The sequence below is a fragment of the Mytilus edulis genome, chromosome 9 (genome assembly GCF_963676685.1).
Source record: "Mytilus edulis chromosome 9, xbMytEdul2.2, whole genome shotgun sequence".
NCBI classification, from domain to species: Eukaryota; Metazoa; Mollusca; class Bivalvia; order Mytilida; family Mytilidae; genus Mytilus; species Mytilus edulis.
In genome coordinates this window covers 44442778-44467148 of record NC_092352.1, presented here as the reverse complement: position 1 = coordinate 44467148, position 24371 = coordinate 44442778, and the positions used below count along the sequence as shown (strand labels likewise).

The 24371-nt window shown below is 33.7% G+C and overlaps 2 protein-coding genes across 3 annotated transcripts; one reads left to right on the top strand and one right to left on the bottom strand.

Moving 5' to 3' along the window:
- Positions 1 to 122: 122 nt before the first annotated feature.
- LOC139488431 (protein mono-ADP-ribosyltransferase PARP14-like) lies at positions 123 to 23835 on the top strand. Of its 2 annotated transcripts, none has more exons than XM_071274002.1 (11): positions 123 to 212; positions 1045 to 1115; positions 3658 to 3888; positions 12491 to 12706; positions 14651 to 14690; positions 15531 to 15628; positions 16086 to 16328; positions 18686 to 18916; positions 20485 to 20515; positions 20832 to 21431; positions 22414 to 23835. In XM_071274002.1, the coding sequence occupies exons 1-11, from the start codon at positions 206 to 208 to the stop codon at positions 22683 to 22685; spliced, it is 2040 nt and encodes a 679-aa protein (XP_071130103.1). In that variant the 5' UTR covers positions 123 to 205; the 3' UTR covers positions 22686 to 23835. The 2 variants fall into 2 exon arrangements, with proteins under 2 accessions (XP_071130103.1, XP_071130104.1); XM_071274003.1 differs by having other exon boundaries at positions 20835 to 21431; positions 22414 to 23464.
- Positions 5669 to 9864, bottom strand: LOC139489342 (uncharacterized). Its single transcript, XM_071275651.1, has 4 exons — positions 9828 to 9864; positions 9180 to 9539; positions 7274 to 8467; positions 5669 to 6713 (listed from the first exon to the last, which is right to left on the bottom strand). The coding sequence occupies exons 1-4, from the start codon at positions 9862 to 9864 to the stop codon at positions 5710 to 5712; spliced, it is 2595 nt and encodes an 864-aa protein (XP_071131752.1). The 3' UTR covers positions 5669 to 5709.
- Positions 23836 to 24371: the final 536 nt, after the last annotated feature.

Sequence of the window (24371 nt, the reverse complement as noted above, 5' to 3'; positions counted from 1 at the left end):
CTCGTTTATTATTTCTGATTTTGACAACAAAATGGACAAATATATGACAAAGTAAAGGTTTTTACAATTAGGTATATCAATAAATTCAAATTGAGTTTTCTATTTTTAGTTTAAAAATTTCCAGATATATTTAAGTTATTTCCTTGTTAAATTGGTAACTAACAACAGTTCAAACATGTTTTAATGATGATGAAATCTTAATGAAATGAGTGGTAAGACCATATCTGACATTATCAATTCAATATTCAATTTTATGTTTAATAACACTTTTTTAACGAATATGTCATGTATACTATAATAAAGATACACAGGAGAAATTTATATTTTGGACAAATTCATTTGGTCCATTTTATTAATGATGCTTAATTGTTTATTAAGAGTATATTGCAAGTATTGTTATAAAAATACTTTAAAAAACACAATTCATAAAAGTTGACCATGAGAATTCAAAAGTTCACTACAAATCGTCTTAATATCAAAATAAAACCAGAAAGAAGAAAATAAAAAGAATAGAATAAGGAGATAAAAGAAAGACGAAAGGAAATTAGAAAATGACAATTATATATAATAAGACAAATAATTTAAATTTCAAACTCGGTACATGTGTAACTTTCATTATTAAAACAAACCATGACGTAATTTCTCAGTTAACCATTTCTTTTATACTTTTGTATTCCTTTAAATAACAATTTTATAATGTCAAGGACTTCTTTTTTTAAAGTAACTGTAGTTCACACGGTGCCGAATTTGTTTAAAATACTATTATGTTCTTGCACTGCTTATCATTGCTTTGTGCTTTCAGGCACCGAGTAAATATTTCATGATTGAGTGTGTGTATGGGGGTTTGGGGGGGGTTAAAAAGTAAAATCACAAAAATAATGAACTTAGAGGAAATTCTAATTGGAAAGTCCATAATCACATGGCAAAATCAAATAACAAAACACATCAAAAACGAAAATATGAATTTATCATGTTTTCAATCCTTTAAAAGGAAAGCTATGAATTCGAAAATATGTTATTTACTAACTTTTCATTGTTTTATAGGAAAAGGACTTCACTTACAAATTGGGAGAACGGCAGTCAGTATTGTGAAAGGAGATATAGTCACCCAAGAGGTACGATGAATAGAGCATAAATGGAGAATAGAAATGGGGACTGTGTCAAAGAGGCATAAATTTATGTATTACTGAAAAATTATTACACCAGGGTTTTCGATATCACAAACTAGTCAAAACATTTACTAAATTTTATCATCGATATAAAGACATCATTCGTAAATATAGCTCAACGTGCAGACTTCTAATACGTTCAGGTATTTCACATCCAATTTTTTAGTGAAATATTCTTTATAAAGCACAAAGGTGTCAGTATTCACCTCAGAAACTTACAAAACCTTTGAATAGACTTATTAAGAAGGGATATAATTACGATACTGTTGTCAAGTCATTAAAGATTGCATATTTTGGCGTTAATATTGAGTCACTGATAAGGTCTTTGCATCAGAACTAAACACATTTATTCTAAAAACTGTTGTTGGCATGACACGGATTATGTTCTTCTCATATATGTTATGATGGTATGATACTAAACCCCTAACGGGAAGGATTGTGCCTGATGTTCATATGATGAAATCATAATCTTTCAGTCAGTTTAATTGAAGTCTGGAGCTGGCATGTCAGTTAACTGCTAGTAGTCTGTTGTTATTTATGTATTATTGTCATTTTGTTTATTTTCTTTGATTACATCTTCTGACATCAGACTCGGACTTCTCTTGAACTGAATTTTAATGTGCGTATTGTTATGCGTTTACTTTTCTACATTGGTTAGAGGTATAGGGAGAGGGTTGAGATCTCACAAACATGTTTAACCCCGCCGCATTTTTGCGCCTGTCCCAAGTCAGGAGCCTCTGACCTTTGTTAGTCTTGTATTATTTTAATTTTAGTTTCTTGTGTACAATTTGGAAATTAGTATGGCGTTCATTATCACTGGACTAGTATATATGTGTTTAGGGGCCAGCTGAAGGACGCCTCCGGGTGCGGGAATTTCTCGCTACATTGAAGACCTGTTGGTGACCCTCTGCTGTTGTTTTTTATTTGGTCGGGTTGTTGTCTCTTTGACACATTCCCCATTTCCATTCTCAATTTCATCAATCCGATCAAAGAGTAGAAAATCTACTTAAATTCTCCATACTATGTTTTCCTTCGTGATATTCCATTTTGTTAGTCGTTAGTGCCCGATACTTAATGCAATCAAGTTTGATTATCATCTGTACCATTTTCTTTAAAATGCGCCTCTATAATGATAGTACTTAATAAAAGTTACGTCAATAAAACAAAACTAGATATTGATCGAATTTCCAACATCAGTTTTATCTATAAAACTCTTACTCGAAATTGTGTGTGCTCACAATACTTGTTTCTGTATTCATGCTTAAGTACCCCGGTGTCAAAAGCCGAAAATATAATATAAAATTAAAAATTGAAAAAGGGAATGTTGCAAAAAGACCCCACAAAAAAACCGACTAAAGAACAGAAAATAGCTCAACGTGCTCAAGGCCATCAATGGGTCTTCAACACAGAGAGAAAACCCGCACCTGGAGTCAAAACTTCAACTGAACACCAAATACAAATGTGTACTAATTTCAGTAAAATTTGACGTCACACCAAACTCCGAAACTATAAATGAACTAAAATTGAAAGAACATGCAAGACTTTAAAGACCAGAGTCAATAGGAATAAAGACAAATAGAAACTTATTAGAACAGCCGTTTTCGTTTCAAGCAAAAGTTGGCTGCAGGATTCTTATGAATTCAATAGAATTCAATAGAATTCATACCCCTCGAATGAATATTGAACTCCTTGATTGTATTGAATGTATTGAATGTACGAGTGGCGCTTTTCCCAAACATGACCAGATATATGTTCCACGTGTCATCAACTGAAATTAACGTGCCATGGAAAACATGACCGGTTGAACAAACTCTAGAAGTACAGTAAAAAATACTCCTGAGCACTTGTTACTCTGTTTGATTTTTTTTTCTGAACATTCACTTTTCTGTCAAGTGATTTGTGACATCAGTCTTTTCCTATGCCTTTCCGTCCTTGTTAGCCATAGTGTTGTCTGTTTTAAAATCATTGGCAATATGGATTGAAAAAAGGCAATAAGTTTACTTGTTAAATAATACAATTAAAACAGCCCTAATACTACCAAAACGGCATGTGTCATACTGGTGACATCATACTGGTTATATAAATCACGTGATCTGTATTGCTTTTCCGCCCGGTCCAATATTTCCAATACGGACTGGCAATGTATCCTGAATTACTTGAAAACATACATTGTATATTGTGCATGTAATTCAGAATGCATTGCCAGTCCGTATTGGAAATATTGGCCCTATATTCACATCATTGTCAGTCCGTATTGGAAATATTGGCCCGTTTAATACAGCATTCAGAACAAGTCTGTATTGAAAAAGTTGGATTATTTAATAAAAGTGTTATGAACTGGCTGTTTGTGTATTGGCACTGGTATAGATTCTCGGTCAGCTGTATTGGCCCTCGACCCTACGGGTCTCGAGACCAATACAGCAAACCTTGAATCTATGCCAGTGCCAATACACAAACAGCCAGTTAATAACACTATGCTATTTTTCAGATTGATGTAATAGTGAATACTACGAATGCAGAGTTAAATCTTAACAATGCAGGCCCTTCTTCTAAGGCAATTTTAGCAGCCGCTGGAAACAGTATTCAACAAGAGTGTAATACTAATTACCGCTCTAATATCAATCCCGGTGATGTGGCTGTCACAGGATCCGGATATTTGAAATGTGAAAATGTATTTCATATCTACATTCCAATGTATAAAAATCCAGAAGACGAAAAGGTTCGTATTATAAATACGTTTAATGTTAACATTTAACCAATAAAAACTTACCGCCACGAAATATCACAATATTGCTGAAAATGGCGTTAAACACCATTAAACTAATCAATCATAATGACTATATCAGTACCAAATGAATGCTACTTCATCATTGTAATTACCAAGTATATATTTTTTTTAATAATAATACTTTATTCAGAAGCAATACAGCTTATAGAATATACAATTTTACAATATTTTTTTGAATGCATCAGTGAAATATAAATACAATAAAATAATATATGTTAATACATATATGAAATAAAAAAGTTAATCATAATTATGTTCTAATTCATAACTTCAAGCGAACATAAATTATTTACAAAATAAACTTAACACCTTTGTATGGGATCAGCTCGCCTGACAGTGTGCAGCAAAGCTTTAATTTTATTAAAGACAAATGCAACGTAAAAAATGTTCATCAGTGTTACTGTCTGCCAAGGCCGCTGCAGGTAACAAACACAAAAACCAATCTACAAAAATAAAAACAATTTTTATTATTTACGAAAATACATATTATGAATCAAATAAAGATTCTGTTCTTACACACATTATTTTTCACATTAATAAAAAATAACACAAATAAAATACATTAAGTCGGGTGGGAGGGTGGGAAACTTTTCTGCACCAAAAGCGAACCTCGAATGACAATATATTTAATTTACAAAACCGCCAAAAGTATAGCACGAAATATTTGAAATGACCTTATTCAAATATTATGGTCAGTTCTACCTCGACCAATGAAAAACATTTAACCTATTATATACTTTCAAACACGTGTAATTTCATTAATAGTTATCCCATAAGGACGCGGTGTGTCAGTGTAAGATCACCCCGATGGCCGGAGGCCAGAGGGTGATCTAACACTGACACACCAAGTTCGACTGGGATAACTATTTTACATCCCAGCTGTTTTAGATTAGACGAAAAACCATTTACAATTCATAAAATCTAGTTTAGAACGCCACACAACCATAACAATATACTTTATATATTACTATATGATGTATACCCTTTTTGACCCCCAAACACGATGAGTAGATATCAAACAATGTCAACTCGCCCCACTTGCCAATCGGCCCACACTATATCGCCACTTTATTAAAATATCGTCCCAATTTTGTTTACCGACTTGCCCCACTTTGAAAAAGTCTAAAATCAAATTGAACAATCAGTCTGAAAACTCATAAATTAACGTAAAAGGTTAAAACCCCACTGAATAAAGGTTTGACAACTCGACCCACTTATAAAAAATATCTTGCTTCCTTTAAGTATGTCAAATTACTATTATTTCGTATCCAGTCGTCCTGGTGTAGTGGTATATGTCGTGGCTTGATATGCTAAAGGTCTTGAGTTCGAATCCCAGCATATCCACTGGATTTTTTCTACGTGAATTTTGATAGATAGTCTTTTCCGTAAAATTAATTATAAGTTTTATAGTGGATTTGACATTCCCGCCAAAATCTTACAGAACAAAGGAAAGCATGACTAACAAAGAAACTCAAACTAGGGTGATCTGGCAGGGGTGATCCGGCTCAGATCACCCCTGTTAGAACAAAGGAGCTGGGATGTAATAAACAAATACACGTGGTAATGTTTACATACCGGTGTACATAACTTTAATAAATATATTTATGTTCTAATTCATAACTTCAAGCGAACATAAATTATTTACAAAATAAACTCAACACCTTTGTATGGGATCAGCTCGCCTGACAGTGTGCAGCAAAGCTTTGAAAAATAAAGAAAGGGTAAAGAAAAAATAAAAGTAAAAATACATAATTAAATCCCAATATTATTTGTTACAGACAGTCTATCCTTCAAAGACTCTTTAACATAACCGTCTTTTGCCGTGTCACTTTTCCACCGACCATGCTTTTTGAACAATCTGTCCTCTACACCAGCCGCTGCAGCAGCCGATGCCCCTCCTGAACGGAGACTATGCAGTCCAAATTTTTTACTATCTAAGCCTATACTCTGTAAACTTGAAAGTAGTATTTCCCGAGCTCTCGTGTATGACAACGGACCTGTACTTCTAAGTTTATAAGAATTATCAGACTTACAAAAATTAACGGATTTAAAAATAAATTCATCAGAATTTGATGTAATACTAGCTAATTTGAGATATCGTTCTAGCATACAGACAGGACAAGTTACAAGATTAGTTCTAGAAATAACCACACCCCTCCCTTCTCTGTAAATATCAGTTTTACTCTTCGCCAAATATAAATTTGCATGTGTAGAATAAATCTTTATATCGATACCTCTCAAATTAACTAGTTCTGGAAACCTTAAAAAACCTGCATAGCTTAATAAACACATACAAACGGTTCTTAAGTCTTTAAGATTACTATTAAGATGACCATAAGTATGAACAATCTTTCGCAAAATGTCTGGTGTAATAGGATCTTTCTTAGTGATAAAATGTCCCAATTTTCTCTGTGCTCCTTCGTTTACAAACGTTACTAATTCAGATGTACAAGGATTATTAAATCCAGCCAGTTTATGTGCCCAGCTAATGGCGTATATTACTTCATTTATCTTGCTTGCCGATTTTGCATTCTGTGAAATGTGAATCAAATATAGAGAAACTGTATAATCAGATGAAGGTAATGGAGTAATATTATGTATTTTAGTCCACTTACAGAAAGTATTAAAGGCATACTGGTACTTTTTAGTGTTTAGAGAACGTGAGCTCAAGCAGTACTCTGGTAGTCTAGCTTTCAATGTAGAAAGTTCATCCGAAATATCTGAATTCTGTTTCCATCTACCAACTCGAAAAATATCTGAAAAATTTGCAATCTTGAAAAAAACATTATAAAATGTCAAAGTATTAAAAAACTTATATACAAATGATCCATGCCACTGTAAACATAACAGGACCTTGTCCAATATTTATTTGACCATGCCAGCTACAATGCTATATACATTAGTGCCGTGTTGAATACAACCATGCTTTCTACAATGCATATACACACTAGGGCCTTATCAACAACAACCGTGCCTGCTACAATACACATTCATGTACTAGGGCCTCGTTACTTTAACCTCGCCAGCTACAATACACATCTGTGTACTAGGACCTCGTCACTTCAACCTCGCCAGCTACAATACACATTAGTGCACTAGGACCTTGTTATCCTTGTCGCATCTAACTTCACTGCCAATACTGGAGCAATAAAAGGCTCAGTGCCAAAAATGGATTTTCTATTAGAACCACTGACAAAAATACCACTTGTATTTTTAAATTCAATAACATCAGATATGTAATCTCTGTAATTCATATTTTTATCAAAAATGAAAGGCCAATAGGTCTCAGATATCCATTTTGGTACAACTAAAGTACCTCTAGCTTTACAAGCAATTACATGTTTTATAGCTCTCAATACTAAGTAAATAGGTGGTACAATCCAATTGTTTTCACCAGACCAATTCTGAGTAAAACAGTCTACAGCTTCTGTAGTTACATTCCAGAATAAAGAGTTAAATCTTTTTAATTTTGTGTTACGAGAACTAGCAAAACGATCGACTGTATAAAGACCCCAAAGGTCGTTAATAAAAGTATAGAAAAATTCTGAAACTCCCCAGTCTTCATAATCAATGATTTTACTGATATAATCAGCTTTCGAATTTTCACCTCTCGGAATCCATTGTATGTTAATGGAGATTCCCTTTTGTAAACAAATAGAAAAAATGGAAATTGCTATATCTTGCAGTTTTTCTTTCATGCTTCCTGCTTGAACAATTCTGACACAATTTTGATTATCAGTTAGCCATTTTAAGGATTTTCCAGCAAATGCATGTTGATAAGACATCAACGCCAATTCTATGGCCTTTAGATCCCTCCACGTGGAACTCTCTAACATTTCAGTGGATTTCCACATAGTGTGAAAATTTTTACTTTCCAACTCTACTGTACATGCTCCGGCAGCTATGCTGCTAGCATCAGAATATACCATTACATGTGACTGACTATATTGATTTAATGTTTTAAAATTTACATTTGCAATGATATCAAGCCAGAACTTTAATTCTGATATCACAAAACTTTTACTTTCTAAAACTAAATAACTATCCCATGACATTCTACTTTCAATAGACATATAGCAATATCTAGTCATTATTCTAGTAATATTTCCGATCACAGGAGACATACTTTTAATTCTACCCGTTACCTGGGCTAAATTTCTGGCAGAAATATATGGAATTTCTCTGAAAACATTATGAATAGATTGTAATAATTCGTCAATTCTCCTTTGAGGAATGCATAAAGTGAAATTACATGAATCCCAAATGATTCCCAACCACTCCAACTTCTGTACAGGAGTAAAAACTGATTTTTCTTCGTTCAGAAGAAAACCCGCACTCAAAAGTGATTGTTTCACAAATTCAGCATCTTTGATGCATTCATTATGTTCGTTATTCATACCAAATCCATCATCAAGATATAAAACTATTTTTATACCATTTTTTCTCCAATACTTGACCAATGGTCTGAGACACTTTGTAAATATGTAAGGACCCGTTGAGCGACCAAATGCTAAAACAGTGAAGCAATAAAATTTATCTTCCCACGAAAAACCTAGATACGTGTGCTGCTGTGGACATATATCCAAATGAAAATAACCAGATTTTAAATCAAATTTATACAGATAATCATTTTTCTGAAAGTATTGCACAGCTATTTTCCAATCTTCAAATTTAATCTTTTCCTTTTTTACCGATAAATTCAAAGTGCTCAAATCTAAAATTAGACGCCTTTTCCCAGACTTTTGAGTAGATACACATGCGGATTGACAATGTAAGGTTGAAATGGGACCTCAATGACGCAACCTGAAAGAACAAGTTCATTTACAGATTTGCTAACAAAATCATCATTCTTTAGAGCAGATTTGTTATTTTTCATGTACATGCTCGAAGGAGTATCAATAAATGGAATAAGATAACCATTTTTCAGTGTGTCTAAAATAAATGAGTTAGCACCAATATGCTCCCAGTACTGAATACTTTTAGCTAACCTTCCCTTTACACCAGAAAAATACCCGTGTTAGATTTGAAATTTTCAAAAAATCTTACTTGTCTAAGCAAAATCTCAATATCATGATTTAAACAATAATCACTATCAAATTCAGAAAATAAATATAAATACTTATCATTAACTAACTGTTAATTGTTCTGTTGTGTATTGTTGAAGTTGAACTGGTTGCGTTTGACAAGTGGACAGTTCTTCCTCCAGTGGCCAAATTGTTTACAGGCATGGCACATATCGTGCTGGGACGGCTCACGCCGCCCGCTGCCAGCTCGAAAGGGCGGCGGGTTCTGTCGCTGATACTGATTGGAATAATAAGGATTAGGAGCAGTTTCAACGAGAGCCGGTCTAGAAGTTGTCTTGTAGGGATTTGGGCGTCGGGATTTGTCTTTAGTCGAACGCATGGCTCTGGACTCCGCCTGGCGGATTTTCTTTTCATCTTCAGAGTCTGAAGCGATAACATTTGCTTCATACTCTCTGACAGTAGCCCAACCACCGGCTGAAGTATCTGCTATGCGTATCAGTTTGTTTCTGCCCTTAACCTTATCTATGAGGTCTATGATGATACGTGACACCTTGGTTTCTGAACGGGGAACAAAGCTATAAACCTTGTTTAACTCGGTAATAGTTTCCTCGTTAAATTTCTATTGTATTTTGTTGCCCTCGTGCTTGAATTTAAGGGAAATCTCTTCTTTTAACTTTTTGGAAATTACGTCCTGTTCACGGACCAAATCTGATTTAAGATCTACTAGCTTATTGTCAAAATACACTTTAAAAAGTTCAAAAGTATCAGCTAAATCACGGCGCTCTTCTACTATGTGGTTTCTACTTTGTGATTTACCGGTTGAAATGTGTGAATGCTCAGTCTCACCTTCGGACATTGGACTTCCTTCTCTATTCTCAGACATACTCAGGTTAAGCACAAGCTTCCAACTTTACTGCACCAAAAGCGAACCTCGAATGACAATATCTTTAATTTACAAAACCGCCAAAAGTATAGCACGAAATATTTGAAATGACCTTATTCAAATATTATGGTCAGTTCTACCTCGACCAATGAAAAACGTTTAACCTATTATATACTTTCAAACACGTGTAATTTCATAAACAAATACACGTGGTAATGTTTACATACCGGTGTACATAACTTTAATAAATATATTGATATATTTAGTCTGCTGCTCAGTGTGAACAATCAGAATTCTGAACTCGTAAAGGTGAACATATACATGTACATGTAATTTAAAATGAAACAAAATTGATATTAATTTAGAATTTGTAACTGTACTTACCCTTCCAACACATGAGATTAACAACAAACATTGTCTGAGCTAATGTTTCAATATATACAAATGGAAAAAAGAATTGCAAAACATTGATATTTTAAAACTTGAAAAATCAGCCTTTTTTTTTGGACGGAATATAAAATATTTATAAAATAATATTGAAACGTAGTTAATGATACCATTGGCATTAAAACGAGCAAAAAATGTATGAAAAAAATTGTTTTATCTAACCAAAATTTTTATAACAAAATGAAGTGTTTTTTGTAAAAAAATGCATTTTACAACTTTTACTGTAGCCGAACTTTACCATGTCTGACATTTCAAAAATAATCTTTAGATGATTGTTCATATCATGGTTGATCGTTATACGCCAAAGAACTAATACTTTGTGCGCAGCTTCCATTCTAACGGATAACCGCCTCTTAACGTCTTCTCATTCCTGCCATAAGTCGACTAAATTGTTGCTAAGGAAGGGTATTGTTTATTTCATGACGTGTTCGAACTGGTGTGTCCTTCCGTGCACTTTACGCCCAATAGTGTCCCATATATGATCGATATGTTTCAAATCCGAACTACGACCGGGCCAACGAAAATAAACCGAATTCAATTGGAACAATGGATCTTCTTCCACGATGCTAATTTCCAACTTTGGCGACCTCTGCACTACATTGGATACGGGCAACTGTGTGTCTGTTCGTAGGCAAAGGTCTCCGAAATGGTCTTATCGCATGATAACCAGTAGCGATGAACCGATCTCGAACAGTTCTTGTTTAAAGGCTCCTGTATGGTCATCACTCTTTTTTTTTAGGATTGTAGGATTTTTTTGCATAGGGTTTCCTTCTGACCAACCTTCATTATGCTTGATTTTCCCTAGCAGATGTTATAGGGGGTCTTCTTGATCTCCGAAGGTCTTTTACATCGTTTGTTGCCTGATTTTTATTCTCAAAACGACTTATAATGGAATGGTGATGACCAACAGTACGTGCAATTGTCACAGCGATATACCTGCTTCTCTCATGCTGATTATCTGCCATCTTGCTGCAGTTATGAGTTGTGGGTGACCAATTACAAGGTGTCAATCACATAACTTTATAAACTTGGTTATTTAAAGTGTTGGAAACAATAAGGATAAAATTATCTGTTTTATTGTTAACGAGTACAGTAGCTGCATGTGCAGGCAGATAAGAACTTATCGAGTCGATATTTATACTGCACTCGTTTTATTTGAGCAGTCAAAATGCGTTGATCGTATATTTCTATGTCATATACAGTCACTTGACCTGATATCACTTTTCCTCATGAATATTTAAATCGAAATTGTCGAAGTTATATTTATTTATTCATACGACCTCTACAACCTGTTCTTGCTTCCAATGTAAACAACAGTGCGTTTAACGACTCAAACTTGTTTCTTTCACAATTTTTGGAGAAAAAAAACATATTTCACGTGTTAATATTTTTTGTTTGCAACCTATAAATCATTATGTTTTATGTTTATTGTTGATATTTTAGTCTATAAACAAACGAATTCGTTCACCATTGATTGCGGTTTTCAACAGGTAATGGTGTATATTTCATCGTGTTGTATATTTCTCCGGCTGTGTGATATGAGGCCTTTTTAAAGGAGGATTTCCCCCAATATTGAAATCAAATAAATAACATTAACATACTACACAACAATTGAAAATAGTTTTCTTAGATTGCAGTATAAAGACAATAATAGTGAATTGACTTGACATATCAACGATATAAGGATTTGACCCGAAACGGGGAAAAAGCTCGGCACAGCCTCATATTTCCCCGTTTCTTAGCCTCATCCTTATATCGATGATATGTCAAGTCAATGCACTATTATTGTCTATTTATTGATTAAACTCAGGTGATATTTAAATAATGTTTAACTAGTTCTATTTCAACAAAGTATATCACACAAAAATAAAGAGTGTTTTTTAATTTAAATTTCAATTTGGTGTTGCAATACTTTTTTCCATGTGTATATTATATAAAACATCTTATGACGAAATAATAGATCTTCAATTAATTTTATGGTTTGGAATAATTCAAGTTAAGCATATATATATGCATTTTGTTGAAACACCCCACTATTGTTGAAACCATATGCACGTTGACCTCTTTATGGTTTTGTTTATTTGTTTCGTTGTGTTGCATTCGATACCCCGCATATCCGTATCTAACTCTTCCATTTTTTCCTGAAATATAATGCATTAATACTAATTATCTATTAAAGAATATACATGCAGCCGTATATGAATGTCTGAAGGAAACTGACAGTTTGAGTTTGCAGTCCATTGCCTTTCCTGCTCTTGGAACTGGTGGACTGAATTACGAACCAAATTTTGTAGCAAACTCACTGTTTGATACTGTAAAAAGATACAATGTGCAGAACCCATCGACGAACATAGAATTGGTTGTATGTGTTGTTTACCAAGATCAAATGTATCAGGTATTGTTCATGGGATAAATTAAATACCCTTTATTTTGACTTTATTTTATTTTTATGCCCCACCTACGATAGTAGAGGGGCATTATGTTTTCTGGTCTGTGCGTCTTTCCGTCTGTTCGTCTGTTCGTCCGTCCGTCCGTTCGTCCGTCCGTCTGTCCGTCCGTTCGTCCCACTTCAGGTTAAAGTTTTTGGTCAAGGTAGTTCTTGATGAAGCGGAAGTCCAATCAACTTAAAACTTAATACACATGTTCCTTATGATATGATCTTTCTTATTATAAAACAAAGTTAAACTTTTGACCCCATTTTCATGGTCCACTGAACATGGAAAATGATAATAAGAGTGGGGCATCCGTGTACTTTGGACACATTCTTGTTTACTATAGCTACCACCCGAAACACAATTCATCAATATATTTCAATTACCAGTGCTTAACGCATTTCATTTCTTTACACTTCAATTTAAATAGCTTCTTCTTCTTATCGTCGCCTTTACACTTGAATATCAGTCTCCTCAACAAATTTTCTGTAGGGAATCCACTGGTCCGTACAGCGTCCCTTTGAGTGGTGTTTCTGGGTGCCATATCTTATCTTTCAATGCCTGATCGATCATGCATGACCGTAAGAGGTGTGTCGTATCCTGCTCTGCTTTCCAGAATGTCACATTGGAGATGGCACAACTTTCATGACTGTATAGAATTTGGTTGAGCCTGTTGTGTCTTGTCCTCAGTCTAAATATAGTGGTTTGTTCAGATCTTGTTAGCTGATGGTAACTGGCTTGTTGGTGGTAGTCTTCATCTCTGTAAAGCAGACTGGATTTTCTTCCTGTTGTTGTTCAGCACCATACTTTGCTAATTTATCGGCTTGTTCATTACCCCAAACTCCACAATGTGAAGGGATCCACTGAACTACTGTTGTCAGAATTTTGATGTTGTATAAAACTTGTTGGAGTTGAGGTAGCTTGTCGATCTTCAAAGCTTGTGGCACAGAGAGGGCATCAATCAGGAGTACTGCTCGAGTTGTGTTATCGATTTTGTTTTTGATGGAGTTTGCAGCATAAGTAAGGGCTTCTTCTTAGCTTTGTAGTTGGAACAATGTAGGCTTGTTGGTATTGCCTCTGATTGTTGCTCTCCATTTGGATACCTAATGTATATACCAGCCCCTCACTTTTGCATGTGCGGCTGACCCATCTATACTGTTACCCAGGTTTTTTTTAAGCATACTCATTTTCAGTGTTTTCTTAACATTTCTAGTCTGTTCATCTTTAGTGGTATTGAGCGGAACTGAGGTCTGGATAGTGACATTTCTAAGTTTATCTTCACACGGGTTGTTATTCATTGTGAAAGCTGTTGGCTCGATATATTTAGGTGGCGCTTCCTCGTGTTTTCATTGTTATGCTCTTGTCTCTTATGTAAAGCTGGATCTTTTTAGTCTGTCTCATGAGAGTTGTTTTCAGCCTGGTATTCATTGGTTGGTCAAGGCTCTTGTCTCTAATGTAAAGCTGGATCTTTTGAGTCTGCCTGATGAGATTTGTTTCAGTCTGGTATTCATTGGGTGGTCTTGTGAACACTGGTATTACATCATTAGTTATTATTCATTTATTGTTTTCTTTTCCTTTTTTCATTTCATTCCTTTATCATGTTTATTTTTTTGTCTTTTTTTTTTTTGTTTTCTTATGGGATTTTTTTCGGGTTTTTTTCAAGTAAACACTTATTTCTTATTTTCTAATATTCGTCCCTTTTGTATGTTTATTTTGAGTACTTTTTGGGAGTATAATTTTTTCCTTGGCCTGTCTACACTTTGGTTCATTTTCGTTTTGCAAAGGAATTAAAGGGTATAAAATAAATCCTTGTTTTTATTTATCACAAGCATCATTAATGACTATGAAAACGATTAAAAAAAACAAAAACAAAAACAACAACACATGGATTTCTTCGTACTTTTCAGACATTTGTGGCAGCTGCAAGAGAAAGAGCAAGACGAATAGGTATGTTCGTTTTACATGTGTGTACCAAAAGGTATTATAACCTTTACTGCATTATCAAGGTAAATAACGATCACATTGCAATTTATTAACGCATCTAATTAAATTGTAGCATTAATTATTTGTTCTCACTCTCTTGCATCCAAAAAATGCTAAAATCAAGAACCCTCTAAAATTAATGATTCATATATTTTTAATTATTATATATTTTTAACAAAATTGATGCAAGACTTATTTGCATTCACTAAAATACCGGTTAAGTTCTAAAACTCAGAAATGACCTGAGTGATCCAGTTACAAAACCATATACGATTTATGGTTACACTCTAGAGAATATCTTCTAAGATACGGAAACAAAATGGAGTAGAAAATCTAGAAGAATTGATATTTTATCGTGTTTTTCTATGTTTTGATGTTATACTATTGTTTCAGAAAAAGGGAGAAGGTTTGGTACCATTAACACGTTTAATACTGCTGCAAATGTTTGCACCTGTCTTCAGGATTCTGATGTACAGTAGTTGTCGTTTGTTCATGTAATTTATACGTGTTTCTCGTTTCTCGTTTTTTATATAGACTAGACCGTTGGTTTTCCCGTTTGAATGGTTTTACACTAGTAATTTTGGGGCCCTTTATAGCTTTTTTGTCGGTGTGAGCCAAGGCCGTACATTGACCTATAATGGTTTACTTTTATGAATCGTTATGTGGAAGGAGAGTTGTCTCCTTGGCACTCACACCTATATCTATATATGACTACACATTAGAATAGCATACGACTAAATAAATAAAGGAATGACTAATTAAGAGCTTCTAACTACCTAAACATTTTCCCATTTCATTTTACAGGAAATGAGGCTAATAAGATCACATTGAAAACCCCTGGAAGTACGAAAATTGGAAATAGTCATATAAAAGTATTAGTAGGAGATCTAACACAGGAACAGGTAAACATGGCTTTAAATTTGTTAATTATTATCAAAGTGATTTTTATCTTAGTTAATAAATAAACTCATCATAGATACCAGCTAGCTAGGATTACAATTTTATATTTACGCCAGACGCGCGTTTCGTTTACAAAAGACTCATCAGTGACGCTCGAATCAAAAATGTTTAAAAGGCCATACTGTCGGGGTGTACCCTTGTGCCTATTTACTTGGGGTTTTTTTTGTCCTTCTTAAATGAACGAATTGTATTTAAATTAATATTATATTCACTTGAAATTGTAGGAAACGACCTTTCGGTATTCCAATCAAATTTAAATTTCAAATTGATAAAACTATTAGTAGATTAATTTAAAACAGAAGACATTTCAAATACAACAAGACATACATGTAAATTAACAAACAACAGTGTTATATCCAGGTCCCAAATGTTAATTTCCTACCAAACTCTTCTTTACAGGTAGACGTTCTAGTTCACACCTGTTCACATTCGCTGCAGCTTAAAAAGACGTCGGGACTGGCAACAGAAATATTAAATACCGCAGGGCGGAACATACAAACGGAACTCGATAATAATTATCCAAATGGCTTGAAAAATGGTGAATTTGCTGTAACCAATGGCTATGGATTGGGTTGTAAAAAAGTATACCACGGAAAAGTCCTCGATTTTACTGCAAATGGCAGAAATGATCGACCAGAAAAAGTGAGTAAAACAAACAGCTAATTAATTATGACTTTTGTCTCGCCTGCGATGAAAATCGCGGAATTCAGGACATGGGGTCACAATCCCCACGCATTGGCTGCGGCGTAAACTATTTGTATAAGGCTAAGGTTTATGCTCAGAAGGTAGAAGACCTGGATACTTCATGCCTTGTTAATAGATGGCATGGTACGTATATTCTGCAGTTTAACATATGGCAATAGTCCTTGAAAAGGTGCACATGCCTTTCTGGTAGTATTGATCTGACTTGAACCTGATCAATTGTTCGTTAGTCAATGTTAAGTTTTCATTGTTGAGTTAGTTTTTCTCAGATACTTAAAGTAAGCGGTTAACTATGTTTTATATATGGAATAATTTCATTACCTACATGACATCTGGCAGAGTTCATTTGGCCTGGACCTCATTTATGGTTTACCTCGATTTCCTTTACATGAACCTTTGATACTGTGTGGTGTATTTTTTTGAAACATGTTTTTATACTCTCGTATTAATGTTGCGCACGATGTTCCTACAACACGACGTTACACCACCACGACGTCAAAGAAAGTTTTCTGAAACTTTTGACGTACATTTACTCAATTTGTAGGTTTCATTTGCCTGTAGTTGGTTGATTTTAAATCTGTCTCTATTAATTTTGTGATGTCTATTTACCATGAATTTATTTACCTCAAGTTGTTGAAATCGATTAAATAATTTTTACCCTTAATTCACCTTTTGAAAATGTTGTATTGTCGTAAGTAATGAACTTGAAGGAAGGAAAAATGGGACTGAAGTATACGGTATTCAATAAATGAATAACAAAACTTTAATCGCAGGTTGCTAAAATTGCATGGTGCATATCATTTGTCATTGTAAATTTTTCATATCTTGATTCAACCCTAATACAAATATATCCGACACTGTGCAAGTAAATAAAAACATATTTACCCTTGATCACTTTGAATTGAATTGTATTAAAAATTTGCTTGACACATTACTTGTCGAAATACAACCATTAAATAAAATTACTATAACCCGATCTTGAAAATTATTTTCCCAGTCATTTGAAGTTGCTTGCTTTTAAAATGTACTAATCTTCTCCTTAATCGTCCGTATAATACGGGGTTGCATTAATTCAATGAAACTGTTTTTGTCGCTGTTTGCGACAAGTCTTTCAGTTACCTCCGTTTCATGCACAACATGCACCGTGGTTTTTTTCGCCAACCAAATTTTTTTTTTAAATTTCACAACGCGATTCATTTCAAGTATCAGGAATATACGATGGAACAAATTTTGCATATGAAACGTCGAAAAAAAAGCGTTTGTTTGGATTTTTCGACGTTTTTCGACGTTTGCACAAAATGGCTACCGTTTTGTAATGTTTCGTAGCATTTAAATCCTGTCAGACCCAAACATGCAGTTAATAAAAAATTAATCTAGACTGTATGTACTGTTCGTGTATCTAACTTTTGTTTTGGTAAATTATAAATTACTTTTGAAATATCAGGTAAAAAACCCGGATTAATTGCTTGGACAAATGAAATATCAACTTGGACATAATACCGCTTGAAAAACGTTTGTGTAGAGATGGTTTTATAGAATCTACAATTTTTGAACTCACGAACAATGAGGCAAATGTTTGTTCTTTCGGTAAATGTTATAGTTATTGCACATTTTTTAGACATTTTTAGCTATGTCTACTTATAAAACTACCTTTCAGCCGTTAAGTCAACGAAAAACGTCATCGGACATTTTTCTTATTCCAGCTTAATATGCAGCCACCGACTCTAACGAAATTCGCAAAAGAACGGCTTTAATTTAACGGAGAACTGACACACTTCGTTGCTTCTGTCAAGTTTCTGGAAGATCAGATAATAAGAAATAGGATCACTATACATAAGAGATAAAACAGTTGTTTAAAAATGTAACGTTGGACATCCGTTTTTTTCACATAGCTTTCTTATTTTAATCCTCAAATATACTAGATATTACTAAACATATGACCAAGAGCTATAAGAACATAAAGGAAAACATATACTGAATTAGTTTTTATAGTGGTTAGTGTTTGTTAACATTTTATTTTGTTTTGCGGAGGAAATTTCGAAGATTCTGTTTTAAATCATAGGGGTTGTAGGAACAACGTGCGTGACATTATTACAGACTTTACTTGAATTTAATAATGTAAAGTAAAGCAGGTGAGACATGTCTGAGTGTACACTCTTGAGGTGTTTTTCTAAAGTATATGTATATCGTGATCTATGTAAACCAAGTGGCTCAACTTATATGCTTATCATGCTCTCGCCATTGTTGCCCTATTAGCATGTTTAACTCACATATACATTTCTCCTTTCATTTTACAGATTTTGCTCACATTTGTAACAAGGTGCCTCACAGTAGCAAATAAATACGGATCGGAAAGTATTGCATTTCCAGCACTAGGTACAGGTATCCTAAAGTTTCCGTCTGATATTGCAGCCTCTATTTTTATTAGAGCAATTACAGACTTTATTCATAAACATCCTCGAACATCGATCACTGACATTAGAGTTGTTGTATATGGAGGTAATCCTTCCTGGTCGAGCATCCAAAAGGTAATCTCGAGTAAAAAGTTTAATGTAAAAACGCTTTTGTTGCTTAGTATGCGGTTTCTATAATTTATTATACTTAATGAATGGCTATTATTTATTTGGAATTTATTGAACCATAAAATCATTTTTTGACTCTTCACATTGAATAATCCGCGGAAAGTGTGAAGAGTCAAAAATTAATTTTATGGTTCAATAAATTCAAAATAATTTATTGCCATTCATTATAAATAAATTTCTTTCAAAAATTAGGATCAAAGAACTTTTTATATTATTTATATTAACAATAACAACGTACACACATGTTGGCGTATGTATACAAAACGTCAGAGTGGTCGTGTCGCCATGAAAAGTGACAACATTGAAAATAAATTGTCCGGATTAATAAAACAATGAAAATTTAGGAATAAATAAAGCCTTGGTTATGAGTATATAGGCGTCACAATGTGAAATGAATAAGTTAAGGCTAAACTATTTTTTTCTTTGCACAAAATATGACTACTTTTTCCCCTTTCTGACTATTTTTATTTTACAATTGTCCTTATAATAACATATGCGCACTTAAATCATAAGGCATTCAGTATGATAAAAAAAAATATTGCCTTTGAATGAATGTGTTAGGTTGATTAGGCACGACAAAAGTCGTGGTAATATTTGTTTTCCCTCGCTTGGTAATCTACCGTACATGTAACACCTTCATAAATACCAGTATGTTCAAAATACTGTACCAATTTTTCTGCACTAGATGTATATTTTGATATTTTATAACTTCGGTGATGCCTTAATTGCCTAATGTAACGTCGAAGAGCTTAAAATGTAAAAAGAAACAGGAAGTATGTGTGGTACAGGTAAGGAAGTGATTGAAACAGCATATACATGAATGCTAGTTAAATAAAAAGGTCCAATGTGTTTGTCAGCATGACGTAAAGACGACTAATCAAAGCTTTCAACTTTATATATAACTAATGTATGACCTTTGTGTTGTTAAAAATTACACCATTCTAGGACCTTTTGTTTTCTACCTAATTAAAATGAGTTATAATTAACAAGTTCCTGGTCGAATTAGAATTTTATTAAGTAACGGACCTGCGATGTAGCGGGTGTGTACAGGTAAAAACAAATTGTACTAACTTGTTGTGAATTTGAGATCAACCCTATGTAAATTTTACGAACTCCATCACGAGTTTGTTAACCGTAATAGAATATCTGTTTAACAAAAAAACGACGGATATATTCCAATTGTCGTAACTACAACCCCGTTGCCTTTTCCCAGAATGTGTTCTGCCAAATAAGACTTACAAGAGCAACACGAAAGGTGCTACATGAGGAATATGCACATGGACCGCAGTATTTGGTTGGGTTCTTATTGATGATACGTTAGTTTTTTATGTTGTGTTTTGTATACTGTTGTTTGTCTATTCGTTTGTGGGTCCTTTTATACATTTTTTTCTTGAATGTAATTCCTGGAGCTTGAAACCAAAATCAGAAAGAACATGTCAAAATTTGATTAATTAGTATATAACTGCTGATACTATTGGATCAATCCATTATGAACACTATTTTCTGTTTTAAAGGCTTACAGGAATGAACTGTCAACAGGCCGAGGTATGATAATACTTGATATATGATACTTTGCAAGAATAAGCAAAATAGTGTTATATCGTATATGAATAATCTGATTTCAAAAGCATTATGTCTACTGAAATAAAAATAAAGATGATCAAACATTCGTGTGATCGTTCATCAAAAATGCAACTTTAAAGGTGGTTGAATGTCAAAGTTTATATTGCAATTTGGGATTATTAAAAAGTATTGTAAACGTATTAGCGAAATTATTGTCGAACTTTCATTCATACTGCAAAACAATACTAAAGCTGGTTGAATTTTGTTTTAGAATTAAAATTATATTATACATTTGCAGCAGTTCCATGCTCGAATTTTCTTTCCATGGCTGTTCCAAAAAGAGGATCAAAGGCTTACTTTCGTTATAAATACAATGAAAACCCTCGGCCGCCTACTAATTGGAGTCATTTCACGTGCGATAAAACAATAAAGGACTGGATTTCAATGCAGGGAACCAATCATTATAAGCTCGTTAAACCAGACCAAAGAATTTCAGACGACATAGAGCATCTATTTCTGAGCACAATTCAACTTGACGGGGCTGAAGTAGTCTCTGTTATGAGAAATGAAAATTTAAAACTATATGAAGAATACTTTCAAGAGTGTCAAAGACTGTATAGTAGAGCAATTGCAACTGGACCATGCAAATCTTTAGCCAATACACCCGGATCTCGGGGACCATCTCTGACAATGCAGTATGCCAACCGACAAATTGCAAACCTATTAGACTCGGACTTAAACGAGGTTTATCTCTTCCATGGAACAAAGAAGGATAGAGTAAATGTTCTTCTTCACAATGGATTCGATCTAAGACTGGCAGCTATGAATTTTAAATCTCTCTGGCTTGGAGCTGGTGTCTACTCAGCAGAAGAGGCTAACTTATCTGCCCAGTATACAGGTATTCAACTGATAATTATTTCTTAAATAAAAGAGACGGATGATACCAAAAAACAAACAAAACTCAATGAGACACCTTCAAAAAGATGGCATAAACGATAAATAACAAAAATACAAATTACAAGTAGACACCAATCTACAAAATACCACACAGATAACTTAAGACTGATTGACATGAACAAAAACAAACAAAAACCATGGGTGATCTCATATGTCCTATTGGACAGAAGCCAATGTGTTGCAAATTAGGTCATGCGATAAAACCCACAATGAATGCGTACGTTCAAAGTATCAAGACAAGTCTACTGACATCTAAAAATACGCAATATAAAAAGCCATTAAACTTGCGATAATGCTACTAGTTATGGATCTCAATTAGAATTATTATATCTACTACCAATACGAAATCTGAATTGCTGATGGCAATATAATAACGAAAACTTATGTAAGAGTCAAAATCGGGAAAAGAACGCTGAGATTGATATTATTTTTCAACTATTTCCAACCCACCCAAATGGTAATTTGTTTTTCGTGATAGTGATTTCAAAACTTGTTTTTACTGGAATAGTTTTTATACAAATGAAAAGACCACATGGAAATCTATTTACTAGGACGCAGAAAGTTGTGATTGTTTGTGTTAAAATTATCATGCGGGATTCGGGGATGTTTTTGATGTCTGAATTTGATAGCTGTTAATTAGGATGAACATTAATCTGTTTTTGTATCTAATAAAACGTGAATTCATTAAAACAACTAACAGTCATTACAAACTTGACTTCCAGTTTCAACTGAAAACAATGTTGTCTGCATAACGACTAAAACTATAGAAAATTTAACAGCATGCGTAATTTGTGTATTATTAATTTTTTTTCTGATTTGTTATAAAGACTTACCACTAGTATCTGTTCTGTTTTAAGATAGTCAGTAACTCAAGTCAAAACGAAATTCATATATTTATTCCGAAATTGCATTATATCTTACAGAAAGAAAAGGAGTATGTACAATTTTTGTTATGAGAGTGTGTTTAGGTGATGTCTTTACAACGAAAACACACATGACTGATTTGAAAAGACCTCCTTGCAAATCCTTCTGTAATGGAATTTGCACTCAGCATAAGGACTTTTTCGATTCTGTTGTTGGAGAGTTTCCCCAAAGAGAATTTGTTGTGTATGATGATGCAAAATGTTATCCCGAATATGTGATACAATACCAAGTGGTGCAAAGTCCTCCGGACCCAAAGGGTGGATGTTACTAACAGCTTATGCAGCACATTTGATATTATTTGAACATGTTTTGAATACTTTATAACATATATAATTGCTTTGGAGTTTTTGTGTGTTTATTTATGTATTTTGAAGTTAAGATTGATGTAAAAGACTTTTCAGTTTTTGAAGATTTTCAAAAGAAATATTGATGATAAAATGATGCAATGGTTAACATGTAAGTGTATATTCGACAATGAAGGGGTCGAGTTCAAATGTAAACTTAAAAATAGAGATTTCTTTCAATTTGTACATGTTATTAAAACACTTGTTTCGTTTCATATAGAACAAGAATGTGTCCTCAGTACACGAATGCCCCACTCGCACTATCATTTTCTATGTTCAGTGGACCGTGAAATTGGAATAAAATCTCTAATTTGGCTTTAAAATTAGAAAGATCATATCATAGGGAACATGTGTACCAAGTTTGAAGTCGATTGGACTTCAACTTAATCAAAAACTAACTTGACCAAAAACTTTAACCTGAAGCGGGACAGACGGACGAACGAACGGACGGACGGACGAACGAACGCACAGACCAGAAAACATAATGTCCTTCTACTATCGTAGGTGGGGCTTAAAAAAAAATTACATTTCTTACTTCAAACGACGGATATTTGATATATTCAGTTTTAAAGTTGAGTTATATTATGTAAAGGGAACATGTCTTCATGCTGTACGTAAATTTATATTTATTGTTTACACATACATGTAGTTATATAAACATATATTCGCATGTCGGCGTCAATAAAATATAATTTCTACTCTGATAGTTACTGTACTTTAAATTTGTATTTAACAAAACTTGGTGACAATCATTATTTGGGTATCTAGCTAGTATTAATAGTTTCATCCGCTAACCCTGCTGGCCAAACAACATGACTGTCCTGATAAAACATAGGTGTAAAATGCAAAATACATTGATAAGCCTGAAATGACAACCTTTTTTTCTTGTTTTTTCTCCTTTTTGCTTTTCATTTAAAACTATAAAATTAAAATAGAAGCTTTAAAAACAAATATTGATTAACAAAACACTCTAGATATTAGATCAACAAACATGAAAGTTTCAGCTATCTTCTTATGTGAATGATTATATTTAGCCTTTTTGTGTTTTGGTCAAATTCAATAAAATATAGAATTGTACAGAGAATTCGTAAACTAAAAAAGTCGAGATAAACGAGATTTTTATCATGAATACTATTTTATTTTACAATGTAAGAGAGTGTTTCCTTTGTTGGCGATAAAGCTAGACCTAGTTCGGCGGTATGTGTATGTCTAGAAAAAAAAAGACAACATCCAGACTATACGTGCTCTTCGTGACATCGTTATAACATGTTGAGGTCAAATTTCTAGTTAGATAATCAAAAATCTTGATAAGAAATGCAACTTGCTGATATACGTTATCATTAATCAAACGGAATACAAAAGGATGTCGAATGAAGGGATTTGCAGAAAACGTAACAATGACACAACATCTGATTCGTGATGGCCTCTGTTGAGTCTTTATTGTCCCTGAACCAGGGTAGTATAGATGATGGAACAGGGAAATTGTCTAAAAAGATAGCAACCCGATTGAAAAGCAGAAAACGGCTCTAGACCAATAATGGGTCTTCAATGCGTGGAGAAACTCCCACACCTAGAGGCAAAATGAAGCTGACGCCAAAACAATAATGTACACA

What these genes read in the sequence shown, in the direction of transcription:
- LOC139488431 (XM_071274002.1), top strand. An exon ending in AGAAAGAGCAAGACGAATAG is followed by an intron (nt 14,691 to 15,530) that starts GTATGTTCGTTT and finishes TTCATTTTACAG; the next exon opens with GAAATGAGGCTAATAAGATC. An exon ending in CCTGGTCGAGCATCCAAAAG is followed by an intron (nt 18,917 to 20,484) that starts GTAATCTCGAGT and finishes TCTGTTTTAAAG; the next exon opens with GCTTACAGGAATGAACTGTC.
- LOC139489342 (XM_071275651.1), bottom strand. Translation starts at nt 9,864, where the DNA reads ATGTCTGAGAATAGAGAAGGAAGTCCAATGTCCGAAG. An exon ending in GCACGATATGTGCCATGCCT is followed by an intron (nt 8,468 to 9,179) that starts GTAAACAATTTG and finishes TCACTGTTTTAG; the next exon opens with CATTTGGTCGCTCAACGGGT. An exon ending in AATTGCTTGTAAAGCTAGAG is followed by an intron (nt 6,714 to 7,273) that starts GTACTTTAGTTG and finishes CAAATTTTTCAG; the next exon opens with ATATTTTTCGAGTTGGTAGA.